This window comes from Pantherophis guttatus, chromosome 5 (genome assembly GCF_059756535.1).
Source record: "Pantherophis guttatus breed Tessera chromosome 5, ASM5975653v1, whole genome shotgun sequence".
NCBI classification, from domain to species: Eukaryota; Metazoa; Chordata; class Lepidosauria; order Squamata; family Colubridae; genus Pantherophis; species Pantherophis guttatus.
In genome coordinates this window covers 94201887-94229061 of record NC_142067.1, presented here as the reverse complement: position 1 = coordinate 94229061, position 27175 = coordinate 94201887, and the positions used below count along the sequence as shown (strand labels likewise).

The following is a 27175-nucleotide window of genomic DNA, read 5'->3' as shown; positions in this document are numbered from 1 at the left end:
TGCCTTCTGGGAAGTGGCCACAAGAGATCTCAGGCTGAGCAAGGGGGCAGAGTTGTGCTGTTTGAATGTGGAAGATTTTGCTGGGCTCAGCTATGAGCATATCCGCTGGACTCCTGAAGCAGACAGAGGAAGGGGAAAGAAGCAGGGCTTAAAGAATCCGAGAGAGATAAAGAGAGGGAAGGAAGGTGAGGGAACAGCTCCTGCTGGCGCCTCTGTAATCCCTCTTGTTCCACCTTGCGCTTCTGTTGGATGCTGTCTGTGGCCACTGGTGCTGAACCTCTTCGGAGCCGAGTCCCCAAACTGGAACAAGAGACCGGCCATTTATTCCCTTTGCTGCTAAAAGGTAGCAGGGAGGGGCGAGTTTCCAGAATAGCAAATTGAAGCTTTGCTCTTAAAAGGAATTACCTGAAAGGGGAGAGGAGCACGCATGGAGGATTGTGAGTCTGGGAAGATTCGCCTCGGGATAGATCCAGGGTTGCGCTCCTTTAGGGCGAGTCTTGAAGGCTGCCCTCGGATTACAGCTGCTCGGTTTGCTTTTTCCTGCTTTTTCTTTTGCTTTGTTTTCCATCTTACCTCCATTGTTGCAAGAGGGTAAGCCATGCTGTGCCTGCAGTTAGCATCCATTGGATCAGAGCAGGTAGGAAACTTGCTGACAACTCCAGCAAAGTATTTAAATTTATGAAGGAGTATCAAAGAAATGGGATATACTCACCAATCTATAGGGGCTCTTTTTTAAAAAAAAAAATTAAAACAAGGTCTCTCAGCTGCCTAGCACACATACAGCTATAAAGAAGTATCTGCACACTGTTCAGTTACAAAGGAAAATATGACCCACGTAGTAATTATTATTAGTGGAAAGTTCTCACTATTTGGGCTGAGATCTGGGATGTCTGGAATGAGGGGGAAAATGTTTCTCTAAGCAGGTGCCAACTGTTCTTGGGCTCATTGCTAAACTGATACATTAAGAATCTAGGTTTGTAGGAATAACATGGAAGGGCTTCTGGGGCATGATTCCCATTGTGTTTTAGAGATGTTCTCTCTAAAATATATGCACACAGAGACAATCTCCCTAAAGAGAAAACTCATATACAAGCCTCTCAAACCATATCAAAATTTCTTCAGGCATTTAAACCTATTGTTATGAGGTGGCTAGAAATGCACTCAGAGCTCATGGCTTGACTGTTTGATCCTTGCAAAGTCCTTAACGAGATAGTCAAAGCTAAAAGCTGCTTTTCCTTTTAGCTGGTTTTAACCCATCTCTCTCTCTCTCTCTCTCTCTCTCCCTCCCTCCCTCCCTCCCTCCCTCCCCCCTTTCTTTCTTTCTCTCTCTCCATAATGTGAGAATCAGAGAGGTTCTCCTGCAGAATTCAGAGCTCCCTGACTTCCATACTCTCTCCAGGTAAGGGAGCTCCACTGGTATCTCCTCTATTTTCTCATTTATCAGCTGCAATACTTTCTTATTTTCCTTTTCCTTCTGAACCTAGTTTTGACAATTCCCGCTCCCCATATCTATGCCCCAAGTAGCTGTGCACGTGCTATCCCATCAGCTTTTTTTCTGACAGATTCTAATTCTCATGTTACTTTTTGATGGCACCTATTTCCTTTTCTCTGAAACTACATGAAAAATATTAGTTGTATTTGTGTTCTTTTCTGAAAAGCGATGCATGCCTTCTGAACCAGGTTTAATTTTTCATGCAGAACTAGGTGGGAACAGAGTAACAACTAAAACTGATCGATGTGTCAAATCTTCTTTTTTAAAAATTTGGCACATAAAACCATAGGACCATAGAAAGTGGATCAGGTAGTCATTCTGCTATTGACAGCTTCCCCTCTTCTCTCAGTAATGGTTTCTTCATACTTATTTAGATGCATGGTCAAAAGCCTAATTTTAGAAAAGTCTTTGATTTCTGCTTTGTTTTACATATGTAAAGAAATAGAACCCAAACTGAGGTTATTCCAATGAAGGGATGGAGTTGTACTAAGTACTGACCTTATTCAAAACAATCTCTTCTTAATTATAAAGAGCTGTGAATTCTATGGCACATCCATCCAGAGTGAGAACATTTCACAGGCACTTAAATAAAAGCTATCAGAGTAGGACCAGTCTAGCTATAAATGAGCAGGTTGTGTCTAAGGAGTGGAATTAGCTACTGCTTGCTCAATTCAATAAAGTTTCTGGCAATATGCAAATCAGTGATCTCTGCTTACAACACATTGATCAGTTTTCTATCTTCACTAACATCTTTCCTTCAGGATGCTACAAGGATGCTTCAGGATGTTGTAATGATAGTAAAAGCCCTATTATTGTCTTCTCCTGTCAGGAACTAAAACTACAAATGGGCCAGTTTTTCTCATAGAAGTGTTTCTGCTTAGAGATCCAATCTTCTAAATATGCCGTTTTCAAGGATATACCATTTCATTTCCCTCTAGTGCCTCTTAATAAATATTTAAAGGATATACCTGATTTTCATTTGGCTCTTCGGATTTTGCCCTCTTATCTCTCTCTCTCACTCTCTACAGTTCTGGTGTCTTAAAAGATCCTCTCCTACCAAAATCAAACAAACATTGAGTGAGAGAAAAAGAAGAAAAGCTGCTGGACAAAGGAACATCAAACAAATGAAGCACATGGAGGTTAGTCAGTGTATAAAGCATAAAATTCATCTCCCTTATTTGTTTTTTAATCATGAGAAAGTGACAGTTTCAAAAGCGACTACCAAATTACTGCGAAACATTCCTAGGTTCCCCAGAGAGTAGAAGGCTATAAAAGTTGGGTAAGTGGGACTCATATGCAGTTGGGACCCTGAATGGATTGCCAGTTTATATTAAAGAAATGTCTATATGTTAATGGGATTTTCAAAGATTTGTGTATATATTAAAGACAGTAAGAGGTACAGTGATGCACAGAAAGTTCTATGAGATCATTTTTCACTGATGCATAGAGGGCTTGTTATTGGTCTTTCCAATATTATAATGTGAACTTTTACTTCTAAAGGGGGTACTGTAAAAGGTACTGTTTCCACTTCCACTTTTATTTGATAAATATGGGATTCTTGTACTAATTAATATTGCCTTAAATTTGTTTCACTTTGCTTGAAAACTCACAAAGCTACTGAGACTACCCTGTTTCCCCCATAATAAGACATCCCCTGATAATAAGCCCAATTGGGCTTTTGAGTGCATGGCAATAAGGCCAAGCGCTTATTTCAGGGTTCAAAAACATACAAGACAGGGTCTTATTTTCGGGGAAACACGATATATTGGGCCTGCAAAATGTATTTAGGTTGTAAAATTGACTCTTTTGGTAAGTTGCATTTAATTTGTTAGAAGAAACAACTGGTTCGTCTTATCCAATGAGTTGCTTCAAAGTAAAGATATTTTTCCCCTGCCTGCAACAAGAATAATCTACTTCTTAAAATCTGAACTGTTTCAAATAATGGATGGTTTGATCTATACTTCTTATTTAGGGAGAATAGAGATTTCTTTTTCACCCAGACTAGGTGATAATTTCCAGATCCTGCTACAGATTTCATGCTTACCTGTCAATTCTGATTGCTCCACAGAGCTGACAAAACTCTTTGAGTAGGGTTGTCATATAGATGGAGCAGATCTTCTATTTCAGGGGTGTCAAACTCTTGTTGTCATGTTGTCATCACATAATGTGTCGCGACTTCCCCCCCCTTCACTGAAACAGGTGGGCATGGCCAGCACATGACGCATCTGGCAAATTTCCATTACTCATATTTTTTGTTCTCTTCCATATGGCTCAGGTCCAACTAAAGTTTTGCTTTGGTCTTTTTTCTGTTATTTCTCTTATTCTATTCTAAAGTTTCTGCTTTTCATGCCACTACCTTTATTGTTCTATTGCATTCATTTATCTTGTGTCTTTGTAATAGTCTTCCCTCTAATATTTCAGAATGCTATATTAACTCCTGATCTTCAGCCATAAGTGTAAATGGAGTCCCTGAAGATTTTATTCTGCTAGTGGTTGCTGAATATCGGGGGTGGGTGGGTGCTCATCTTCATTTCAAGGGCACTGAGCCAGTGCTGTTTGAAGCCATTTCCTTTTTTTAAAAAAAGTTTTGTTTTTTTTTAAGTATGTACTAAACAAACATTTAGTACATAATTCATTTCTTCCATGTGACATTTCGGGGCTACCTTCAAAAAGTTTCTTCTCTTCTCTATCTCTTCTGTCTTCAATCTTACCAAATCCGTTACAAAGATTTTCCACTAATATAGTATTCTAATTACAACAATTTTTTCCAATCTCTTTTAAAACTTATTTGTATCTCTTTTCTAACCAATAATAAAATTGATTCCATATCTTAAAATATTCTGAATCTTCTCTTTTCTTTATCGTCATAGTTAATCTATTCATTTCTGCACAATCTAAATTTTTTTAAATTACTTCTCCCTCCGATGGTATATTCTCTGCTTTCCAGTTTTGTGCATAAACAATCCTTGTCGCCGTTATTACATGTATAATCAAATATATATGATCTTTACTAATTTTCTCTGGTAAGATACCCAATAGGAATAGCTCTGGTTTTAAATCCATTCGTTGTTGTATCATTTCCTCCAACCATAACTTAATTTTATTCCAATAGATTTTTGCTTCAGGGCATGTTCTGAATGTGGTAATATGAACCTGGTAACTGGTGGCATTTCCAACATTTAGCTGATTTATTTTTAAACATTATTGCCAGTTTCTCAGGGGGCATATGCCATCTGTCTGAAGCCATTTCCATGGGCATGTGGCAGGCATGATGTCATGGAGCACTGTTATCTTCCCACCTATTTATCAGCTCGCATTTGCATATTTTCGAACTGCTAGGTGGGTAGGAGCCAGGGTGAGGATAGGAGCTTACATCATTGTGTGGCGCTTAGGTCTTGAACCTGGGCCGCTCACCTTCCAGCTGACAAGCCCAACATCTTAAGCCATGTCTTACCTTAGTTTTCTTCCTCTGTCCTTTTTCTCAAGCTTCATTAGCCCATTTCTCTTCCTTCAAATTTCCTCATCTCATTCTCTATTCATGGATGCATAGATGGAAATACATCCATTTCATTTTCTATTTTGTGTGAGTAAGATAAGATTTGAAAGGATTTTTCAAAAGGGAATAATTCATAAAAGTGTCATCTTTTTATTGAACTGTAATTACATGTGCTTTTCAAGATAAAATCTCCGACAAACCTCTTATGTCAAATTTGTATCATGACTTCTTTTTTGATGTAAAATTATCCTAGGCAGACTTTTTAAAGTATATATTTCACCAATATCTGCAGTATCATGTATCCTTTAAAATGGTGGTGGTCTTAGGAAAACCCCAATCTATGCTTCCCCTTATCAACTTTGAATTAAAAGGATTTACTTATTAGCATGCATCTTTCACAAAAAATTTGTGGGATTTGGGTTTTTGACTAGAGACAAACATTAATGAATTATGGTCACAGTCTAAACAACAAGTTCATTCCAGCAGATGATCCTAAATAAAATACATACATACATACTTACATACCTACTTACTTACATACATAATTTTACTCATAGATTTCAGACAGTATAGAACCATTGTGGTGGAGTAGTCTGCTTGTGCAGTTGGTTACTAATGATCTATCAATTAAGTACTATAAGCTTGGTAGCAGAATTTGGCTCTGAAATACCTGGGTTCCAAATATTTTATTTAAAGGATTGTATTTTTTATTACAGCCAGTAAAAATTATATCCAGATTATAGTAACTCACTTCTCGCCAATCCAGTACCTTTGGAGAATTGTGGATGTTATAGGCCAATGCATATGGAATACATGAGATTATGAAGGTAGCACTATATTCTTGACAATGTCTCTTAAACTGTCTCCAAATTTTTAAAAGACTGCAATGAAAAACAGAATTGTATATCCAACAAGCCACTGTTATCTACAGCCAAGACCATTTCTGATCAGGAATGAAAGCACTGATTAAGATTTTATTCTCATAACCATTTGAGACATGTTAATCTGCTTCTCATTCCATAGCTATAGATTAAACCAGTCATGCAAAAAACAGCATTTCAGATGTATGCTGAGCTAAGCATCAAATAACTTTGCGCACATCATTGCTGTGGTGGAATGTTGTCCAGAGTCGCAGGAGGGAGAGAGCAAAGAGACATTGTAGTTTGGAATATCTGGTGGGCAGGAATAGATCAAGGAGGACCCTCCCCAACAATTCACAGAGCATATATATAGTTATTGCAGGTAGGAGCCGTGATGGTGCAAGTGGTTAGAATGCAGCATTGCAGGCTGGCTCTGTCCACTGCCAGGAGTTTGATCCTGACTGGTTCAAGGTTGACTCAGCCTTCCATCCTTCTGAGGTTGGTAAAATGAGGACCCAGATTGTTGGGGGCAATATGCTGATTCTGTAAACTACTTAGAGAGTGCTGCAAAGCACTATGAAGCGGTATATACCAGTAAGTCTAAGTGCTATTGCTAGGGCTATTGGTAATTGCTTTATTCTGGCAAGATTTCTAATTGTAGATGAACAGCAATAAAGGAACTATTCAGAAGTAATTCAGTTGCTTTACTGTATCATTCTTCTTAGTTCTTTGGGGCTGACAATTGCAGACATATTATGAAAGCCTGATTGTAAGTGGCTGCAGTTGGGATGTTTGAACAAAGCATAGGAAAGAACAGAAGTTACCTAAAGTGATTCCAGGTTCTACTGAGAAGGCCTGCCCTGAACATTTTTGGTGCCACATCTGGTTTTTTTTTTTTTTTTTTTTGTGGAATTAAGAGTTCCAGCCAAGAATTTTAAAAACATGAAATTGCCGTAAAAAGGATGACTATGTAAGGCTCAAGTGACATGAAAAACTTTGAAGAGATTTAACAGGCCAGAACTGAGCTGGGAACCAGATTATTATGGAAGGATTTGGCTCCTGTTACTGACATTTTCAAGTTGTCCTCTTCGTCTCTCTTCATAGAACATAATCCTTTCATGGATTCTGTGCCTTACCTCTGCCTTCATAACAGATCAGCTTTAATAGTTACTCCTCATGCGGTCCAAAGGCAGAAAGTGCAAACCGCTTACTTTTGTGCCATTGTTAATCCTAGAAGTGACTGTGCTGAATAGAACGATTTCTGCTCAGCTCATCATTTAAACATATTCATTACCTCGTGACCAGCTCTTTGAAGGATAACATTGTTATGCAAAGGGATTTGCACCCATCCTCCACAGTTTTCACTAAGCTAAACACACCATTGGCTTTAAAGCAAAGAATGGAGAGTTATGGATTGCCTCCATTCAGTGATTATTCCTGACTGTTTCTAAGTATACTCTTTACAGCTTGCTTTCATTTTTCTCCACAGTGGGAAGCGTTACAAGTGTTTTCTGGCTAAATGGACATTGTTTTAGAATCATAGATTTCGAAAAGACCCTGGAAGGCATCTAAGTTTAATTCCTTTCTCTGCTACACAGGAGGCAATTGAAATGACTCTGACAGATGGTCAAAGCAGTCTCTGTTAAATGCCTTCAGTGAATCACTGTTACCCAGTGTGAAATATTCCTCTCCCACAACAGCCCCCCCCAAATCCTGCAGTTTGAGCTTGGTTTAAGTGACAGCATTTTTTGAGCTGGAACAAAGAACATTATTAGTAGTGACAATTGATTTTATCTTTCTAAAAAGCCTTACAATTCTCTCTCAAACTGATTGCTATTTATCACTTAGATGCACATCACATATGCATCTCAACATAGGCTCAACGATATTTACATACCTCAAACTCCCACTCCTAAAATTATCAACATTTGGTGAATTTCAGTCTATCTTTTTTAAAATTTGTGTGTTTGTGTGTGGTCTGTTCACAGATGAAATTGTGAGAGATGACAAATGTGCAGGAAGTTCCAGGTGCCATACTTTTTATCCCTGATATTTGCATACTTGTGCATAGTTTAAAGGCTTGCTAAGCACACTTTGGTTTACTGCATGTAGGGAATGCTTTTTTATGGAAAGAAAAACAAAATGAATATTAAGAAGCATACTTATGTGTTTTTAACATGCTTGTTAGGAATGTGTTTATTTTATACATTTGCCCTCTTTCCACTTAATATTTTACAGCACTGGGTAGCATTAGGTAGCATTGATGATATAATCTAGTTTGATAATGAAACGTCTCCAAGAAAACAGCTAAGCTCAGAGAGTACTTGCAGACAATTGCATAATATTTTATAGCATGTGGTGTTGCAAGTACAGACTATGACATGGAAATACAGTGATCCACTTATTGTATATTTGTGTGTATGTTTGTGTTTTTGCAATGTCAAATTCTTATAGGCAAAAACCCCCCCTGAACTTTTGATCTATGTCTTGACAAATGATACCTATGAGTCAAAGATGAATGCAGCCATATTTTCAATATTGATCCAGCCTATTATTTTCTTCTCTTGTTCCTATTTAATTTAAGGGTTCATGTATGTTACAGGGGGAAAATAAAATGCTATAGTGGATAATTGGCTAAGCCTTAGGTAATAAAATGTTCATACACTTCTAACACTTTTGTTTCAATAAATATGTTACTCTATATTTCATAAGTAAATGAGAACTGAAAATAAAAAAAAATTAATTGTAATCGTACAATGTGCCACTCCTGCTTTATCTGCAGAGTCGTGTGAAATTTTAAATATTTATTTGGCCTATAAACAATTCCTGGCAAACTAAAATATACTGAAGATTGAGGGAAACAGTGTTGACTAGGTATATTTAAGAACATGAAGTGTAGTTATAAATGATAGTCTTTTCCTCCATGAAATTGGAATAATCTTTTAAGCCATTCAAGTTGCAGATTCTTGCAGAAGCAAATTTTACAAACTGGATGCATTTTGTTTGAAATTCTTCATTTTCTTTATTCAGCTTCACTGGATAGTCAAAGTTCTAATACTGTGAAAACTGAAACAATTTTTTGATTTATTCCCTACTATGCATAATTCTATCCACCTTATTTATGCAGTTCCCATCCCATCTAAGAAATCAAAGCTGTGAGATTTGCAGCCCAACAACACTTAAGGTAAGGGTGTCCAACCTTGGCAACTTTAAGATCTGTAGACGTCAAGTGTTAGAATTGCTGGGTGGGGAATTCCGGGAGTCCACAAGTTTTAAAGTTGCCAAGGTTGGACACACCTGACTTAAAGGATCTGTTTTTGCCTGTTGCCATCTCAAACACTCACACTTACCTAGAAGAAAGTTTCACTGAATTCAATAAAATTTACGTTTGAGAAGACTTCTATAGAAATGAACAGTAAATATCTTTGAATTAAATACAATTGATTTCTAAGAAAAGATTCTTGGGAACTTTCTTTTCCTCTTTTTTTTTTAAATGTCATTCTATTCTACAGAGTTTCTAATATTTTCTCCTTGTATCACAGGTATAATTTGGTGGCTGATACATTAAGCAAAATGGCTAAAGTTAACACTTATCACTCCTACCCTGCTGCCCATAGATCTTCTGGGAAGACTGTTAGCGATGACCCTGGTAGACTTGAAAATGGAATTAAGAGGTAATGGATTCAGCCCATCACCATCACCACCATCATCAGAGAAGTTTCATGATTGTTCACCACCCAATTGTCACTTGTTCAAGATGAGTGGCTATAGCAATTAAATAGATGAATAAATAAATAAATAAATATTTTTTTATTTAAGGAGAGGAGAGGAATTTTATGGAGATGCGAAGGCAAAGAATGGGAAAAAAATAAATTCCATTCTTAAAACACATATCCATAAATACAGTTTGCCGACCACTGAAATTTAAATATGCACCCTTATTATTTACTTTGTCAGAGTGTTTACAGCGTGACTACTATTCTGAGACAACCCAGGAGCAAAATACAGGACATAGAGGTTTTGTGTATAAACAGTGGTTTATATACAAGACTTCTATGTACAGACATAGATGTGGTAGGCACATACCAGCAAGCAAGCAATTTTCAACTCTACACGGAGAGCTACAGTGCAGATAGAATACGACAAGGAGAGAGATATATGAGGAGAGAGAGATACGCCCTCTCATGGCCTCCCTTATATAGACATCTTAAAGCGGCAATAACCCTGCTGACTCATCCTCAGTCTTAAAGCGGCAATAGCCCTGCTGACTCATCCTGGTCCACAGCCTTACAGCGGTTGGTCAGCTTTACATCTTTATTACCCTAACATACTTTCTCAGAAGCAACTCCATAAAGTTTAATAGCAAATTCCTAACTTGCAAAGGGATTTATCATTTGGAGCTTCCTTTCCGCAGGTCTCGGACTGTCTTGTTGCCTTCTGTCTTTCTTCTATATTTCTAGGCAACAGATAATTTCCCTTTTTATTATCAACAGGAATTAAAGGAGGCTAACTTTGAGAAGACTGTTCCCATTTACTTCTATATCTATATCCTTTAATTAGAGAGTGTGCTTTCAAACAGGGTGGTCTTTTCAAGTAGTCACTTGATGGAACTGTTCTATTGGAAAGAATTAGAAACATTAGCGGGCCTTTCCTTAAGCAGAAAAGAAGCTAGATAGCTAAAAAAAAAAACTCCTTTCTTTCCTACCAAATTGTATAGCTATCCATTCATCTGTGAACTTGCACAAAATCATACCAGCATAACATTTGTCATCATCATTGTCAGTAACCCTACATTGTCTCTGTTCTGTCCTTGTTAATCACCTGATCTCCTTCCAAGGTAATGAAAAGGTTATGTTTGACAGATTCAGCACATCTTGAAACTGCCCTTGGACAATATCAGAAAAAAAAAATGGGGGAAAACATTGATTTCGTTAAGTTTGTCTCATTCATGGACTGAGCATGAGATAAAAGCAATGTCATGGAGGTAAATGCAGAGAAAAGTTATTTCATGCACATGAAAATGGAAGGCAATGATAATGGCCATCTACTTGACTCTTTTCATGCCCCCTGTGGCTGCCATGCTGAGATCTATTAAAGCTATCATTTGGGAGTGGCGACAGTGACAATTTAAAGAACATTTATTGAATGTCAGAATAAATATGATCAATCCTATCTCTCTTGAAAACAGTCCTAATTTTGTTACATTTTTTCAATTATATAGTCTTTGCTACTTAAACGTGCATCTAGACATATATTACTATCATGTTATCATGTTAGGTGGTTCTCTTCTCTCCCTTCTTCTGGTGCTAGTTCTAATCAGTTTTGATGGGGTAGACACATCTAGGGTTACCCAAGTATGTAGGAGTGGGCCTTAGGGTTCATCGTTCTCACGGCTCCTATTTAACATCTATATGAAGCTACTGGATGAAGTTATCTGGGAACATGGGATTAAGCATTGTCAATAGCATGCTGTTGATACCCAGTTATATAGAGGTAGTTCTCAATTTACAACTGACTGAAGTTACAATGGCACTAAAAAAAGTGACTTATACCAGGCCTTGTGCTTATGGCTGTCACAGTATCCCCATGGTCAAGTGATCAAAATTTGGGGGGCTTGGCAACTGGCATGTACGTATTTATGATTGTTGCAGTATCTCAAACATGATCTCCATCTGTGACTCCATATGGCTTCCAACAAACAAAGTCAATGGGAGAAGCTGAGTTTGATTAATGACCACATGATTCACTTAATAACTGCCATGATTTGCTTGCTTAATAATGGTGGCACAAAAGTCACTTAACAACTGCCTTGTTAGCAACAAAAATTCTGGTCCCATTTGTGGTCACAAATTGAAGGCTACCTGTATCTGTATGCAGGCTGACCAAGTGATAGTGATAAGGTTACTCTCAGTGTCCGGAAGCTGTGAGAGTTTGGAACAAGACAAACAGGTTTAGCGTCACGCCTGGTAAGACAATGTGGCTATGGATTTTGAGGCCACCTGGCCCTAGATATTTTTCATTGTTTGTTCAGGATGGGCTTGAACTACCACAGACGGGACTGGTATCCAATTTGGGGTTTGCGAATGGTTCACGGCTCCTGCTTGACTAGCAAATAGTAACTATCCCTAGGATGGAATGTGTACTTATTCTTCTTGTGTGTCAATTGTGTCAGTTCCTGGATTGCTAAGGAGGCAATCGCTTATTGCCTCTCATTCGGAGTATTTGTTATATGTGGGGTTGCCCTTGAAGCCACTTGGAAGCTACAGTTGATCCAGAATTCAGCGGCATAAGTCGATAAAGGTACATAACCTCTTCCCCAAATTAGTTTGATCCAATCCTCTCCCCCTTTAAAAAGTTGCTGAAAACTGGTTCTTAGCCCAGGTACTAGACAGGAGCTGATTGGAGCCATATGTTCTGGAGCTATACAGTGTATGCAGTATATTTTATTTTACTATTATTTATTATTTTAATGATTAACATGTTCCTGATTATTTTAAATGCTGGATAGCCATCCAGAGAGAGTCAGTTTAGTATAGGGGTTAAAGGCATCAGGCTAGAAACTAAAGCACCATGAGTTCTAGTCCTGCCTTAAGCATAAAGACAGGTGAGTGCCCTTGGCCAGTTACTCTCTCTCAGCCCTGGGAAAGAGGCAATGGCAAACCATTTTTGAAATCTTGCAAAGTAAACTGAAGGGACTTGTCCAGGCAGTTGCCAGGTATCAATGCTGATTCAAAGGCACAAATAAATAAATAAATAAAATAACCATCCAGAGTTACTCAGTGAGTGTTCAATAATAGATAAATAGATGCTATACCTAGTTCAGAAATAGGTTTTTATTTATTTTGTTATTTTCTTGTAATGTCCACTTCTTCCAAACTGTGTATACTTAGAGTTGTTAAGTAAGATATAAAACCTGTTTGTTAAGGAATCCAGTCTTACTTCGTTATCAAGAAAGAAAAAAACCCAATGGATTTTTAGTTTTTAGAACAGGGGCTTTGTAGGAATACTGTTGGAACCATATACATTTCTATGCACCATTAGTTTTGTCCACATGCAAAACAATTCACATTTAAGAATACGATGTATTAACCCTAATATTTTTATATAATAAATTCATTCTCTATTTAAAGTGGGATCTATTTGCATGCATGTGCACTTTTTTGTATAAGTGTAGCAAAGTTGTTTTTTTTGTTGAAGATACCAAAATAATAAAGGACTAACATTTATCAAGATAAGCTTTTCTTCTTTCCTAGTCAAAAACTTTTTCTAGAGGCCTTAACTTATAATCTGCCACAATTCTGAAATGTCAGCAAGATCATATCTATTCCAGAAAAGAGATAATCTGAGTAGATATACTCTTCAAGCTTATTTTTCATTTCACATACATATTCATTCACCCACCCTATTTCAACAAAGAGGATAAGTGTAGTATGTAACAGTATGATACGGGCATTATAAAAGTCCCATATAATAGCAGGTTTCAATTCACTGAATGACTTTTGAATCACTGAAATGAAATTTAATCATTTGGACTGATGAATGCATAAGAGGAAGCCAGAATATAACACTAAATAGGCAGGAAAAAAATAATATGGGAAAGCTAGAAATCTTTGACAGTTTATATAAGTTAAACTGTTCCATATTTCCACATTTGCTCTCACAGTAAACTACGAAGAGAGACACCTACCCTCACTCTGTTATAGATGGTGAACCTGATCTAATAAAGAAGATAAAACTGAAACAACTGAAAATATGATAAACCAATGGCTGTTTCAATTTATATTTGAAACTTATAATTAACTTTTATAAACGTCAGATATAAATGTCACTTGGAAACAACATTTCCTTCCCTTCCATCATCTTAGAGCAGGGGTCTCTAACACTGGCAACTTTAAGCCTGGCGAACTTCAACTCCCAGAATTGGAGCTTTGCTGGCTGGGGAATTTCAGGAGTTGAAGTCCGCCAGGCTTAAAGTTGCCAAGGTTGGAGACCCCTGTCTTAGTGTGAATGACAGCATCTGTTGAGTTATTTAGTTTTTGATTCCTCTCAGAATTTCTTTCCTTGTTGCTTTTTTCTACTATGATCACCTGAAATGGGACAAGTGAAAAAAATCAGACAAGTACAAATATTGTAATGTTTTTCCGGAAAGGCTTTAGGTGCTGAAAAATATTGAACTAGGGCAAAAATGATTAATATATTATCTATTCTCCCTCAGTATCACTTATGACAGTAATATATTGGTGACTGATCAAGGAATGCACATTCTTTCACAGGTGCCTGATTGGAAAAGCTTGAAGCAAGCACACATTGAACTGTGACTAAATGTCTTTCTGCTTGATTTTGAAGGACCCCATCCCCGGGTGAGGATAGATCTTCAAAATTAGAGAGTGTCATTTCCATGGCGGAAGCAGGAGGGGATACATCCGCAGAAGGATCAACAAACACGTAAGCTTCATTTATACTATGTCTGGAAAATGACCTTGTAAAAGATTATTAGGACCTTGTTTGGAAGCAAAAGAATGAAATAAAAGTAGATAACAATATTGTTAATGCAATGAATTTTGTCTTCATGAAGCCAGAAATGAAAGGGATGAAGAGAAGAATAAGTTGATCTTGGTTTATACTATTAAGTCAGTCTGGACCAATGTTTCTCAGCTTTGGGAACTTTAAAATGTGTTGAGTAGGGAATTATGGGAGATGAAGGCCATGCATCTTAAAGTTCCCAAGCTTGGGAAACACTGGTCTAGTGTGTGAGTATGATGAAGGATGAGTTGCAGCAGATGGGAAGTGTGTTATCTGGCTCAACTGAAGAACATAGAGTGATAGTGTAATTTATATATTACTGGGAAAACTTTATTTAGCTTTTAATCAGAGCTAGACTAACACATGTGACATTAAGGATAATCAAACTCCCATTTCCCAATCTTTCTAGGAGGTGATGAGTCATGATCATGAGAACAATCAAAGCTTAATGAATCTTGTCTCATTGCTGAATAAAGTGTGGCTGGGTGAAGCTTCACTAACTTCTTACAGAGCATAATATTCTCAACACTTTGTGTATTGTGGTGAAAATACTGTATATCTGGATATAGATTTGTTATCTGAAATTGGTACATACACATTCAATTCATCAAATGAATATATTGGGGAAAATCATTCCACATGTCTCATCAGTCCACTTGGAACAGATGGACAGTTGGATCAGTCCAGTTGGAATAGATTTGTTGGAACAGATTTGTTCCAACTTCCATCATCCACATCTGCTCTTGGCTGGGGTGATTTGACACATTTGGAGGTCACCAGGCTGGGAAAGCCAGTCTAGCTGTTAATGCTAGTTAGCAAGTGTTAGATTGCAAATGGCAAAGATGAAGTTGTTAATATTGGCCCTTTGCATTGCTGGCATGTTCCGTTTTTCCTTTCAGGTCCTCAGGGTTTTTCTCATCGGTGAGAAACTGGTTCAGAAAGCACTTACGTCGAGATGGCCAAACATCTGATTCTTCAGTTGAGGCTCAAGGGGGAGAAAACAAAGACAACAAAGCTGAGCCAAAGAAGGATGGGAAAGACAATCCGAAAAAGTAAGAGGATGCTGCTTCAGTGAAAATATATGTACTTTTAACAGGGCTAACCTGCAGAAAAATAAATAGACTTGTTTCTAGAAGAATCGGGTTTAGTGAAGAAATCTAATATATAAACATTTATTTACATGCACATATATACACATAGATTTGAATACTAGCTGATTGACTTATTCTGTTAGAATAGGAGCAATATTCTATTGTCCTAAATTAGCCAAGTAACCAATCTCTGTTCTCCTGGTTTGTATACTAAGTGCTGAAAAAGAAAGAAACAGAAGATTACTGGATGATTAATTATATAAATCAGTTTTCTTAAGTTAATTTATGACTAACGGGGAACTAATGAATCTTAGTCTGGATGAAAGACCCTATTTTAAGTTGTGCAAGCTCCCATTTCATATTAACATTCGTATTTTCCATGGACCCCCCCTTTTTTGGGAATATATATATATATATATAATGGGTGTTTGAGTATGTGATGTTTTCTTCCCCCCTGGAGTTAAATATTTTTATTAGTGTTAGATATTATGAGAGTTAGATATATGCTTCTTATCTCCTATGAGTTTGTAGCAGAAGTGGATATTTCTGCTGGCTGTCCAGCAGATTTCATAATTCAACTATGACGATGAAACTTCTTGAGTATCCCAGCCAAATGCTTTCTATAAATAGCCAGATCTTCAACACAAAAGTGTTTGGCAACATGTGACTAAGGTGATGTCCTGGATAATTCTGTAATGGAGCTTAACCTTGTTATTAAAGTTGTCTTCTTTATTTTTTCAGCATTATGGGAAGACTAACAGTTGAACCAGTGATGGAGGCTAGAATGTATGTGTGAAACAGAGAGAAAGTGAGAGAGAGATAGACAGACAGACAGACAGAGAGAAAGATGGATGCTTACACATACAGTGGCCAGGAAGATTTACTGGTTTTGCTCATTTTTTTTTTCATGTGTATGTGTATTCATTGATATATTCATCCATTTGGCCAGATTTAATACCAACTGCTTCAACACCAGCAGAGAGCAGATACAACGTGGACAATTTTGTCTAATCTTTCCTAGTTTTCACTTTGTAAATAGGCTGCTACAGTTGTAAGGGAGTTCCTTTGTTCCTTACTTTTGAAAACCTGATTCAGCTAAAATTTTCATAATGGACAAGTGGCCCTTGTAGTAACAAACTAGCCCTTTCCTTGTTAGAGGTTGCCAATAATGCAAATTTGAAAGTTGTCACAGATTTGATTTTAAAAAAAATCCTTGTCTTCATTAATGCTTGTTTTATTACTTGGGCTTACTATATTAAGTAGATTTTGTGAAGTTTTGCCCAGATGTCTGTTCATGTTTAAATACAATGAATATTATCATATATAATGCATTCTTTTAAAAGTTGTTTGCTCCTACTCTCTCTCCTTATGCTATTCATTTCATTTCTATATAATTTGCACTGTCATTTTTCCTCCGAAGCATAAAACAACAACAAAAGCACACCACCTTCATACTGCTTGGCAGTATTTTTGGGGAGACTGTAGAACATATTCAATCTTGTAGAATAGGCGAAGGCCACCTATTCAAAAAATGGATCTGGCCAGGAAAAAAATAATCAGTGGCACATTAAGAGGGGTTGCAGAAGGTTAGATTAAAGCTTCCTAGGGGACCTTCAGACCTGTGAGCATGTGATTGATACAGACCATATATTTTTGATCTTGAATAACAATGTAAAGTTAGATGGGTGATGTCAGGATACGATTCTGAAACTCTGGCAGATGAAGATCAGAAGAGACATCTGGAACAACTGGGGAAAAAAGATAAGATGGGAGCAGTGGTGGGATTCAAGTAATTTAACAACCGGTTCTCTGTCCTAATGATTTCTTCCAACAACCAGTTCACCAAACAGCTCAGAAAGTTAACAACCGGTTCTCCCGAAGTGGTGCGAACTGGCTGAATCCCACCACTGGATGGGAGTCTGACCAAGTGTAGTTGTGAATTCATGTTTGATCCTATCCTGTGGCAATAAGAATGGTAAATGGTTATAATATTTCTTTCTGACTGCATTGGGGGGTTACCAGCTGGTGACCTTGTTTAGGCTGGCCAACTTCCTTTTTGGGAGGAGGCCATAAACTTTTGTTCCTGCCTGGCCTCTGTGATCAGTTGGTGCATGACATTGTGGACCTGAGGGCTCAAGTTCTTGACTGTGATGTGGTGACTGGGGAAATGCTTTGTCGTGTTACCCTGGACCACCTGGGCCTATGGTCTTTGAAGAAGAGGATAAGATAGTCTTCGAGATACCCTCAGTCACTTATGGCATGGATCCATGCTTCTCCTGGCTCCTTTATGGGGCATGGATGTCTATGAAGATAAGCTAGTTTGAGAGATAATTAGAGCCTCAAAGGATAGAAATACTGGCTGTCTTGAAAGAAGCTGTAATGCTCTGCCTGTTTAGCAGGTCTTTCCTGGATCCAGCGGTTCTTGTTAATTAATATTCTATCTCTAAGCTACTCTTGTGAGGGAATGTTTTTGAACTTTCAGTCAGTGGACAACTCAGAAGCACCCAAAGATGAAATGGATTATCAGGCACCTTCCAGTCAGCTTTCAGCCTTGGGCATGGGATAAAGCCAGCACTTGTTATTCTTAAAATAACTGTATTAGATTAAGATTGGCTTTTTAACATATCCACCAAGCATGGTAAAAAGTCCTCTCTTCCTTTATACATTTTATACTTTTTTTCTGGTGACGAATACCAAAAGTATATCATTTTATAAAAAATTATCTGTAAGATTATAACAATGTAAATTTCAAACTTTTCACTGGTCTACCCAAATATGGGAAGGAACATACTGCTTCCTTTCGCATTTCAGCCCCAATCCAGCCCCTCAGGCAGTCACATGCACGACAAACTATTTTGTGTTAAATTTATATTTACTGACAAAGTCTCCCTTTATTTCTTTGTCAATAAATATATATTTATATATATATATATTGTGTGTGTGTGTGTGTGTTTAATTAATATTTGTCTTGTTGGAATTATCATTTGTCTTGTTCGAACTTGGCTGGAGATAGGCTGAATCATTTTTGATACCACTGATCGTAATATGTTTTTGAACCTCTGGTGAAGGTTGGATATTGGCGGTACTTCCTAAGAGAGTGGTTCCAATAAGTAGGGGCACACAGAGTGATTAAGCAAGCAGTTGACTGCAGGTTTCACTATTTTCCCTCTTGCCTTTTAATACCTGCATGAAACTGCAAGGACAAGTCATCGATCATTGGTTTGGGGTGGGCAGTGTCTTGTATGCTGATGATACTCAGCTGTTGGTCATCATCACAGGTTGAGTAGGAGGTCTTGTCAACATCTTGTCTTGCTGTGTAGAGGCTGGGGTTAGGATATAAATAAGACAAACTGGTTGAGAATGACTCCCTGCATGATAGAGTTGCAATTTGTCCACTGAGCTGCCTTAATGTTGACTGTCAAAAAGCAGGTCTAAGATTCAGAGGTCTTCCTCTTTAATGGCCAGGTAGAGATCAAGGTCTTTGCCCACCAATGGTATATATATTAGATATGATCCTCCCTGGGGCAAAGTACTCTTGAAGCAGCAACTCACCTTTGGTTTGGGGCCTGTAATGACTTCATTTTGACTTCAAAGTGCTGGTCATTACAGTTTGAAGTTGCAATGTCACTGAAAAATATGGCTTATGACCATTGCAGCATCCCCATGGTCATGTGATCAAAATTTAGACGCTTGGCTACTTGTTCATATTTGTGACGGTTGCAATTGTCCCGGGGTCATGTGATCATCTTTTGCAACTTTTTGACAAGCAAAGTCAATGGAGAATCCAGATTCACTTAACAGCCACATTACTAATTTAACAACTGCAGTGATTCACCTAACAATAGTGACCAGAAAGGTCATAAAATGGACCAAAATTCACTTAATAACTTAGCAACAAAAATTTGGGGCTCAATTGTGGTTGTAAGTCGACGACTACCTGTATCTAGAAAGCCTTAGCTGGCTTGGCACTGAGACACTTGCAGGACTCCCTCCACCAGTTGGAATTGACCTGCCTGCATTTTGTATCCTGCTACTGATCCTCCTTTCTGTGATACTGATAGTGCTGACATCTGCAATTGCTGCTTTATGGTGACACTGCCTTATGCTACTATGAAGTCACCTCCTAGTCAAAATCAGGCTGGTACAGATGGTTTTATCTTCCTGGGAATTGTTGAAGGCTTATAATGAGTCATAGGATTCTCAAGATTTTATCTTGACAGTTTTATCTTTTCATGTTTTTTTTAACTTTTCATCTTCTTCTTATTGGGGATGGCCTGATTTTTCACTACATCGTCCTTTGTTTACTCTTAATTACTATGAGCTGCCAAGAGTCTGAGAGATTGCAGTGATTGAAAATATGATTCATAAGTGAGTGAATGAATGAATGAATGGATGGATGCTGCAACGGAACTAGCATTAAAAAAAGAGGATGTATTTATTAAAGTTTGTCTCTTGTTTGCAGGGAACTTGGTAGAATATTAGATTAAAGGACCAAGAGGACTGTCCTCAAGTCAGAGTGATCCATCAGACCATCAGTATTTGCCTTAATAACTGCTTTTTAGATGGGATAGCAAAATCATGGAAACAGGGCATTTGGGTCTGTCCTGGGCCCAGAATGGCAGGAGACCAACTGAGTTAGTTCTATCATGGATGAGGGAGGACTCAGTCAACTGGAATTCAAGGCTGTTACATATATTATTGAAACCCTTGTTCTAGTGATTGAAAATATAAATTTGCCACTTTCAATTTAAGAATGTTTATTGATTGAATGGTCAATACCAGCTATAAAGGATTTCTTTCCTAGCTGCAGACATCTGCCTTTGGTGCTCTCCTAGCTTGGTTGTTTTCTTGTCTCCATTTCATTATCCAAACTAAGTAACTAACACCAGCGCTAATGACAATGTTACCTACCATAGTTTGAGTAATGAAATGTCTTGCAAGAAAACAACCAAAGTCAGAGAGCACCCAGGCCTCTCATTTCAGTCCTGAGCTACAAATGTTCTCCTTTATTGGTAAAATATATTTCTTTGATGAGAGTTCTTGATGAGCCCATAAACCTCCTTTTTTTTTTCATTTCCAGGAAAAAGAAAGAAATCTTTGTGATAGATCCTTCAAGCAACCTGTATTATAGGTGGTTGGGAATCATTGCAGTACCTGTATTCTATAACTTCTGTATATTGGTATGTAGGTAAGGATGATTTTCAATGCATCCCTGTGCTGTTACTGGTATTTTTGTCACTGGCATCTGGGGTGATGGTGGTGATTTAAAAAAAAGTCAAGATTGTGGCTAGAAATCAAAGCTCTGCAGTTATCTACACGTGTTACATATATGATTCACATGAAAAGAGAAGGCGCTTCAATTGTACAGTTCCCGCCAGCATCCTGATACTCCACTCCTCTGCAGTTGCTTCTGGTTCTGAAATTTAATCTGTCTGTCTGTCCCTCACAAAACATTTATTTGCATCAGCTCCATTTTAGGCAATCACAATACTGCAGCAAGTGAGGTTGTGTATGCTTTAAAAATAGTTTGAAAGAGATACTGTGGGCTTTCTGAGAACACAACATTTCTCACTAAAACCTGGATGAGGTAGAACTGAAACAAGAGGACATGAGTGAATTGCACTGAAGATAGGCTTTCTTTAATGATTATTTAATATTTCAGTAATCAACTAAAGACAGTCTTGGATGAGATTGACACACACAGCTCTGTGGTTTGTTTTCACTCTGTTAGCTGAATAAACCCCAAATGACTCAATTCTCACAAACGAAGCAAGAAACTAAGAACTGCAAAAACACAACAGTCAGGTTCACACAGCATACTTAGCAAACCAACCAAATAATATACAAATCTCTGTCTAGCTAACTATTCATTCTGAGCACAAGAAGACAATGGTTTGGATTCTTTGCTTAATTATGTCCGTGTATCAGAGTCTTTTGATCCATACACAGTGAATCCGAAAATGCCATGTTTGAAGCAGCCTTTAGGCGCCACCTGGTGGAGTCATTTGTCAACAAGGAACGGCTACGTTCCTTATATGGGCTAACACTCTGCCTTGGTCTTTTCATTCAGTTACAGGACTGTAGTGTTTGTTCACTGCCCAGAGTCCCTTTGATGAGGGGCAGCCATACAAATACAAATAAATAAATAAGTGCCACCTGGAGTCATTTAGAAGTAAATCAGCAAATGCATTCATAAAGATAGAGAGAAAGAGCAGCTTGCTTTTTTTAAAAAATGGCCATCTTGTTGGCAATGCAAACCTTTGCAAACCGATGTCTATTCAGATTCTCAGCCATCCAGGTCATAGTTATCCCAAAGGTGCTTTTTCAAAGGGTAACTGGACTTCGTTGCTGCTTGAAGATGTTTTGCTTTTCATCCAAGAATCTTCTTCAATTCTGAAGCTTCTTGGACGAGGAGTGAAACATCTTCAAGTAAAAACAAAGAAAGTCCAGTTGCCTTTTGAAAAAAGCACCTTTGGGATTTGCAAACAGATCTTTTCAATAAAAATATTAACAAAGATTAGGATTTTATATTGTGGAAGTCCGGGGGGGGGGGAAAGGGGAGGGCTAGGGAGGGTATGGGGGGCTTGGGGGGGGGGAGAAAATGTATTTGTAAAACTTTTTAAATAAAAAAAATATATTAACAAAGACATTGTCAGCTGAAGGCATGGGAACTAATGATTTTGTGGTTACAGGACTTGGTGCTTATTTAGTTTTCAATCCTGTTAGGCTTTATTGTTTTTTTAAAAGAGTGTTTCATTTATAAATACTGTAAGCAAATGAGAGGTTGATCTGCTGCAAAATCAGCTACTGGCTTGGAGGCATATTATTAAGAACCATTAATTGTGGGGAGATGCATTCCAGTAAATTGTTTAGAAGTGTGCACCAGCAGAGAAAATAGAGTGATAGGGAATATTTCAGGCGGCTAAATGGATAGACAGGAAATCATCTCATCAGTTGTTCTTTGGTAAACAAACGTTTTGTGATTGGCCACATCTATCACTGAAGTTATTTTCTAATTAGGCAAATCGTATTGTGAGAATACCCAATCACACCGTGTTCTAAAAATTCTAACTGTGCTCCAATCCTCCCAATTTGCCTATTTCTTGCAAGAAACATATGATTATTGTATCGTATTTATTTGTTTCTATTCTAACTCTAACCAGATCATCTGGTTTATCTAGGGCCTGCTTTGATGAGCTTCAGATGAATCATCTTGCACTTTGGCTGTTCTTGGATTATTCCTCTGATGTTATCTACCTCATGGACACATTTGTCAAGTTCAGGACAGGTGTGCATTTGTCTACACGCATCAATTAATTTCTTAAGAATATTGACTACATGGAGTGAAGTCACCAGTTTATCAGAAACCCTCTTCTCCTTTAGCTTGACCCGAGAAAATTCCAATATTGCATGGTAGATATTGGAGAAATGATTACTACAAGGCAGAACCTATGAGTAATTCTCTTTTCCTTACTCCCCCCTTGCAAATGTAGCATTTAGTCCAGGTTTAGTGCTAATAATGCCAATAGCGATACAGAATAAAACATCTGTTGTAGAGAAATAGACCAAATAGTTGAATATATTGTATACAGTAGATTGAAAGGCTGCTTCAATGATTAACATTTAATCAATGCTATCATCTTCACTGTAAGAGGATGATGATGGTACATTTTAAGGCAATCAGAGCTGAGAAACATTTGTGAACTTGCTTCTGAGAGAGGAATGACTCTGAAGTCCCTCTAACAACCCAATCGGGTGGCACAGCATAAAGCTTTGGTTTTCGGGCAGATCAGAAAGAAGGGAAATTAATTTTGCAGTCTTCTCCATCCTCCATGAACTCCTGGAAGCATTATCAATCCCTTCTCCTCAATGAATGAAAGCACAGACAAGCCCTTCTTTCTCTGATCCATTCTCACTTCTTATCTATAATTAAGTCTTTCTCTGTTCCTCACCTGATCTCACCTTACCTATAGGCTCGCTTTTCAATCCCCCTTTTCCTTTTCTTTCCTTCTCCCACTGAATTTCTGCCTCCCCAATTCTCCCCATTTGTGCCAGTACCCCTCCTCCTGCATCCCTTGGTGTATCCAAAGACAAGGGTCTTCTACAGCAGGAGTCTCCAACTTTGGCAACTTTAAGCCTGACGGACTTCAACTCCCAGAATTCCCCAGCCAGCTTTGCTTTGCTGGCTGGGGAATTCTGGGAGTTGAAGTCTGCCAGGCTTAAAGTTGCCAAGGTTGGAGACCACTATTCTACAGAGCATAGGTGGGACTTGCCTGCTGTCCATGCAGAGTGATGTCAAAATAATCAGGATGGCGGTTGCAAGTCCATTCAAAGTCCCACATTTGTCCCATGCACAAGGAGCAATGTTCAATTGTGCTGTCTTGCCTTTTTGACACAACCCTCTCTTTCCCCAAAGACGTTTTCCTTTTCCCTAAAATCTGTTTGCAAATATGGTGTCCCATTTCTAGCTCTTTGGTTACTTGCAGTGCTGGTAAAATGCTATTTCCCCAATGACTTCTACTCTTTCCTTCATTGGTTTTGCATTCATTTTCTGCTTTCATTTTTAAAAAACTTTCCTTGCTTTCCTTCCTCTTTAATAAAATCTAACCCAGTTCTTTGTGGAGAGTGTGGGCATTATTTTTGAGATTCAAGCTCTCTCTGGGATGCATAATTTTTAAATATTCTTTAGTTCAGAAACCTTGCATGCTGCTAAACCTTCCCTGCATACAGTAACACATCATAGCATCTCTATGATTTTGTTCCCTAATTCTATTTTATGGAATGGGGATTCAATAGGACAAATGGGTAATTTTAAGTGTTGCATAAATTTAAGACTTTTCACCCCTTAAAATCCTTGAACTCCATTCTTCACAAAGTTTTGGCTCCAATTTAAACAGCAGCTTTGACACCCTAGACAATTGCCTGCGGTCACTCTCCAGATAACAAAACTTGTGTATTTGGGAGTTAGAACAAACAAACCTGTTATTAGGAAACTATGTTTTAAAAGGGGAGAGATTTTAGATTGATTGGAAGATTGCAGTCTGTTCCTCCCGATAGCCAAAACTTTCTTGGCAAGTCATAAAATAAAGATTAAACTAAAAATGTAATAAAAAGAGAAAAGTAGCAGCTTCTATGTCTGCAGATATTCTCAGTCTTCCAGGTCATGATTGTTCTAAAGATGCTCTTTTCAGGAGGCAACTGGACTTCCTTGTTTTTTCCTTTTTCCTTTCCTTTTTTTTCCCTTTGAACATTGAACTTTGAACAATTTTTCTTTGAACCACCTGAAAGGTGACCCTAAGTACACAGTTAAACCTCCAAGTGCTTCAAGGACTCTCTAAAAGGATACAAATTACCAGCTGTCTGCAAGGAATATATGGTAAATCCTCCCATTCCCCACTCTCCTGTCAGAGTTGAAGAAGCTTCTTGGATGAGAAGCAAAATGTCTTCAAAAGAAAAAAAACAAGCAAGTCCAGTTGCCACCTGAAAAAAGCACCTTTAAGATAGCAGGTATTACATGAATTGAAAACTGTAAAACATAGAGGTACAACTGACAGCAAAAGTCAACAATAACACATGTCCTTAACAGGGCTAAAGTATGTTTTAATTTGGAAAAAAAGGACTTTGCTTTCTTTGATGATATCCTTCAGAAGGCAAAGCTCTTTATGCTCTTTTCAGCATATAAATGTGTAAAAGAGGAAGATACCTAAGAGGAGATAAAATGATAGGTCACTGCAACATATTTTGCACTTGCAAGTTAGTATGGAAAACTATGATTTAGGCATTTCTGCTCAAAACATTTCTTGCCTTTTTTCTTTATTCTACTTTAAGGTTTCCTTGAACAAGGACTACTCGTTAAAGATGAAAAGAAATTAAAAGAATTTTATAAATCAACTTTGCAGTTCAAGTTGGACCTGTTGTCCCTTTTCCCAACTGATTTGGGGTTTTTATACTTTGGAATGAACTATCCTGAACTGCGATTTAACCGGTTGCTGAGACTTCCCCGGCTATTTGAATTTTTTGATCGTACAGAAACAAGAACAAACTATCCAAATATATTTCGTATTGGGAACCTTGTCTTGTACATTCTCATTATTATTCACTGGAATGCATGTGTATATTACTCCATTTCCAAACTAATTGGATTTGGGACTGACACCTGGGTTTATCCCAATATCTCCCATCCAGAACACGGACGACTGTCCAGAAAGTATATTTACAGCTTATACTGGTCAACGTTAACATTGACAACTATCGGAGAAACTCCACCTCCAGTGAAAGATGAAGAGTATCTGTTTGTGGTCATGGACTTTTTAGTGGGTGTGCTTATCTTTGCTACCATCGTGGGTAATGTAGGCGCTATGATTTCTAACATGAATGCCTCTAGGACAGAGTTCCAGGCCAAGGTTGATTCCATCAAGCAATACTTGCAGTTTCGAAAGGTCACTAAAGAATTGGAAGCAAGAGTGATTAAATGGTTTGATTATCTGTGGACCAATAAGAAAACAGTAGAAGAAACAAAAGTCCTGAGATACCTCCCTGATAAGCTGAAGGCTGAGATTGCCATAAATGTCCATATGGACACACTAAGGAAAGTGCGGATCTTCCAAGATTGTGAAGCTGGACTCCTGATTGAATTGGTATTGAAATTAAAACCTACTGTTTTCAGTCCTGGAGATTATATATGCAAAAAAGGTGATATTGGAAGAGAGATGTATATTATCAAAGAAGGGAAACTGGCTGTTGTGGCAGATGATGGGGTGACGCAGTTTGTGGTTCTAAGTGATGGCAGTTACTTTGGAGAAATCAGCATCTTGAACATCAAAGGCAGCAAAGCTGGCAACAGGAGAACTGCAAATATCAGAAGCATAGGTTACTCTGATCTATTCTGTTTGTCTAAGGATGACCTGATGGAAGCTCTCACTGAATATCCTGATGCCAAAAAGGCACTGGAAGAAAAAGGGCGGCAAATTTTGTTGAAAGATAACTTGATTGATGAAGAGGCAGCTAAAGCAGGAGCTGACACAAAAGACCTGGAAGAGAAAGTAGATAAACTTGAAGCAGCTATGGATATTCTTCAGACAAGGTTTGCTAGACTTTTAGCAGAATACACGGCCTCACAGTCTAAACTCAAGCAGAGACTTGTAGAAGTTGAGACCAAAGTGAAGAAACCTGAAAGTGATGCTTTGTTAGATGTACCAGGCGAAGCTGGAAAACCAGAAGAGCAAAAAAAGAATTAAGTATGTATGGTCATCTTCATTTAGCACAGAACTACTGCACCCAAAAATATGAACACACTTGCAAATATGTGAACAGGATTGTTTTTTATCCTCTGGAATCAGCAAGTTTGTATAGTTTTTAACTGAAGCGATTGTCTTCTAAATAGTAAATGCTGAACTTTTTTTTGATCTTTTTAGAAATAGATTTCCACATTTCTTTTATTTATTTTGTATTGGGGGAAGATTTTCTATGAGTGATGATGATCACATCTTATTATTAGGTGTTTGTATACAGTAGACCACATCACATTTATCTTTATAGCTTTGCAACAAGCACCTGCTGCAAAGCAATACTTCTCTGAATGGAACAGACTTTATGATACGGATGCATAAATACAACATGACTTGCCCATTTCCTTTCTTGAAATAGCAGTTTTTCCATTAATATAATGCATACATTTTACATTACGTTTTTTTTTCTCATTAAAAAAACCCTT

The 27175-nt window shown here is 37.8% G+C and overlaps 1 protein-coding gene and 1 long non-coding RNA gene across 5 annotated transcripts; one reads left to right on the top strand and one right to left on the bottom strand.

Annotated features, from left to right (window-relative positions):
• Positions 1-76: 76 nt before the first annotated feature.
• Positions 77-27175, top strand: CNGA3 (cyclic nucleotide gated channel subunit alpha 3). Of its 4 annotated transcripts, none has more exons than XM_087895342.1 (8): positions 77-637; positions 2521-2631; positions 9391-9522; positions 14195-14293; positions 15271-15423; positions 20543-20650; positions 22644-22750; positions 25291-27175. In XM_087895342.1, the coding sequence occupies exons 3-8, from the start codon at positions 9422-9424 to the stop codon at positions 26697-26699; spliced, it is 1977 nt and encodes a 658-aa protein (XP_087751468.1). In that variant the 5' UTR covers positions 77-637; positions 2521-2631; positions 9391-9421; the 3' UTR covers positions 26700-27175. The 4 variants fall into 4 exon arrangements, with proteins under 4 accessions (XP_087751468.1, XP_087751467.1, XP_087751469.1 ...); XM_087895341.1 differs by lacking the exon at positions 77-637 and adding an exon at positions 1310-1399; XM_087895343.1 differs by lacking the exons at positions 77-637; positions 9391-9522 and adding an exon at positions 1310-1399.
• Positions 18592-19490, bottom strand: LOC117673755 (uncharacterized). The gene is made up of 2 exons (XR_004593559.2): positions 19400-19490; positions 18592-18785 (listed from the first exon to the last, which is right to left on the bottom strand). It is a non-coding gene; the product is annotated as an uncharacterized LOC117673755 (long non-coding RNA).